Source organism: Sinocyclocheilus grahami, unplaced genomic scaffold (assembly GCF_001515645.1).
Source record: "Sinocyclocheilus grahami isolate Dianchi unplaced genomic scaffold, SAMN03320097.WGS_v1.1 scaffold983.1, whole genome shotgun sequence".
NCBI lineage: Eukaryota > Metazoa > Chordata > Actinopteri > Cypriniformes > Cyprinidae > Sinocyclocheilus > Sinocyclocheilus grahami.
The window spans coordinates 378,181-380,680 of NW_015506162.1; the positions used below are offsets into that span (position 1 = coordinate 378,181).

Sequence of the window (2,500 nt, forward strand, 5' to 3'; positions counted from 1 at the left end):
GTGAGTGTGAGTGTGAGTGTGAGTGTGAGTGTGTGTGTGAGTGTGTGAGTGAGTGTGAGTGTGTGGTGTGTGTGTGAGTGTGAGTGTGTGGGTGTGTGAGTGTGCGTGTGTGGGTGTGTGAGTGTGTGGTGTGTGCGTGTGTGAGTGTGCGTGTGTGGGTGTGTGAGTGTGCGTGTGTGAGTGTGTGCGTGTGTGAGTGTGCGTGTGTGGGTGTGCGTGTGTGGGTGTGTGAGTGTGCGTGTGTGAGTGTGTGTGTACGTGTGTGTGAGTGTGTGTGTGTGAGTGAGTGAGTGAGTGTGTGTGTGTGTGTGTGTTGTGTGGTGTGTGTGTGTGGTGTGTGTGGGGGGTGTGTGTGTGGTGTGTGTGTGAGTGGTGTGTGTGAGTGTGTGTGTGTGTGTGTGTGTGGTGTGTGTGTGAGTGTGTGTGTGTTGCATCAGTAAATCCTTTGGAGTGCTGTAAAAGCCACCTGTATTTGAGATGCATGCAGGTCCATGGTTATGATGTGGTCAGCGCCAGAAACCGACAGCATATTTGCCACCAGCTTGGCAGAAATGGGCGCCCGACTCTGCAGAAAATGAGTTGAAAAGAACAAAACGATGATCCACACCAGCTACTTGCACAAAAACTCTCCTCCTTCCACTTTCACTGCTTCGAGACAGACAGCGCACCTTGTCCTTCTTGTCCTGCCGGGCGTAAGGGAAGCAGGGGATGACCGCTGTGACTCGGGAGGCCGATGCGATCTTGCAGGCGTTGATCATGATCAGAAGCTCCATCAGGTTGTCGTTGATCTCTCCACAGCCGCTCTGGACGATGTACACGTCCTCTCCACGGACACTCTCTCCGATCTCCACACTGCAGAAACACATCTCTGTTAGTACAGCACTCATCTACTGCCACCAACAAAGCTCTGCTAGCAAACAACATTCATTCGCTTACAATATTAAAGCTGCAACAAACAAAAATAGCTTTTTTTTCATTGACAACGCACTGTAATGATATAATGTGATCTTGGAGTAAGATGTAAATAAAGGTCTATGTGTATATGTATTGCCAGTGTTGGGAAGTGTCTAGTTACTATGTGTACATGACACATTAACACACCACTGTATTTGTTTTGTAAAGGTACACTGCAGGACGAAAGCGTGTTATGAAAGCAAATAACCGGAGAAAAGTCAGAAAGCAGAGAAATAATTATTCCCCTAACAAAACACCAAGGCCTTGTGATAACACTTAACTGACCCACCAGACTATAATTAAAGCCAGGTATAAGTGAAGCCATCATGGCGTAAAGGTATAAGCTCGGAGGCTACTTACGGCGTTATGTATTTCCATTCCTAAATTCGTGTCTAAATGCTATTTAATGGCAATATTAGTCCAAACTGAAGCAAATAGACATCGCCTCGCGTGTAAGTGCACAGCCTTCTGGGAGTTGTAGTTTTCTGAAACACACGTGTCGCGCTGGCAGCCACCGTCTGAACTACAACTCCCAGCGGCCCGCGGAAACAAACGGCTCTCCAACACGTTAAAGTTCAAACCTAAAACACGCTCGGATCTTTTCCAGAAATGACTCGCCTCGTCTCTTGGTTGCTGAACTTCTTCGTGACCACTTTCCCCAGCTCCAGCCCGAGACGGTCCGCGACCTTCTGAGACAGATCCTGGTGCGAGCTGCCGCTGAAGATCTTGATGTTAGGCATGCTTCGGTTAGTTCCGCGGAGACCAGGGAGAGCGCGCGAGGAGACGGGGTGTTTGAGCGTGAGCCGGAGAATGGTGACTCGAGCAGATAGCTGTACCGGTAAAGTGAGAGTCGCCACTACCTCTCCGCCATAGTGGATTCTGGACGTTACGCGCGTGACGTCACAGACACGCTTCTTCTTCTTCTTGGTGTTTAATGGCGGATGGCATACAACTTTTAGGTGCATTACCGCCACCTACTGAGTAGGAGTGTGGATCAGGACCGTACTCTTCACTAAATTTTATTATATAATCCCGTGTCCTTTAAATAACGCATTCATAATTGAACGTTTTTATTCCCCTAAATGTTCATCAAATTAAGTTTTTCTTTATTTTCCTTGAGGACATCCATCAGTATCTTTCTTTCCTTTCCGTATCTTGGACACTTCATTAGGTACATTTTCCTCCATATTACAATATTCACATTTTCCAGTTTCATGCCTCCCCATTCTCTTCAAACTGCTATTAAGAGCAGTATGACCAAATCTGAGCCTTGTCATCATCTGGATATATATATTGTTTGAAGAATCTCAATCATTATATCTGCTCTGCTCCAGACACGCCTCTTCTTCCGCTTCTTCTTCTTCTTCTGCGACTCCAACTCCGCCTCTATCTATCTGTCTGTCTGTCTGTCTGTCTGTCTGTCTGTCCGTCTATCTGTCTGTCCATCTATCTGTCTGTCCATCTGTCTGTCCATCTATCTGTCTGTCCATCTGTCTATCTATCCGTCTGTCCATCTATCTGTCTGTCTGTCTGTCTATCTGTCTGT

The 2,500-nt window shown here is 47.1% G+C and overlaps 1 protein-coding gene across 1 annotated transcript in view; it reads right to left on the bottom strand.

Moving 5' to 3' along the window:
* LOC107565138 (ribose-phosphate pyrophosphokinase 1) overlaps positions 1 to 1,876 on the bottom strand; it is a 6,611-nt gene extending 4,735 nt beyond the window's left edge. The window contains exons 1-3 of the mRNA XM_016250350.1: positions 1,573 to 1,876; positions 669 to 852; positions 467 to 565 (exon numbers count right to left, since the gene is read on the bottom strand). Coding sequence (XP_016105836.1) covers positions 467 to 565; positions 669 to 852; positions 1,573 to 1,694 — 405 coding nt within the window. The 5' untranslated portion in view covers positions 1,695 to 1,876. The remainder of the gene's footprint in view (positions 1 to 466; positions 566 to 668; positions 853 to 1,572) is intronic.
* Positions 1,877 to 2,500: the final 624 nt, after the last annotated feature.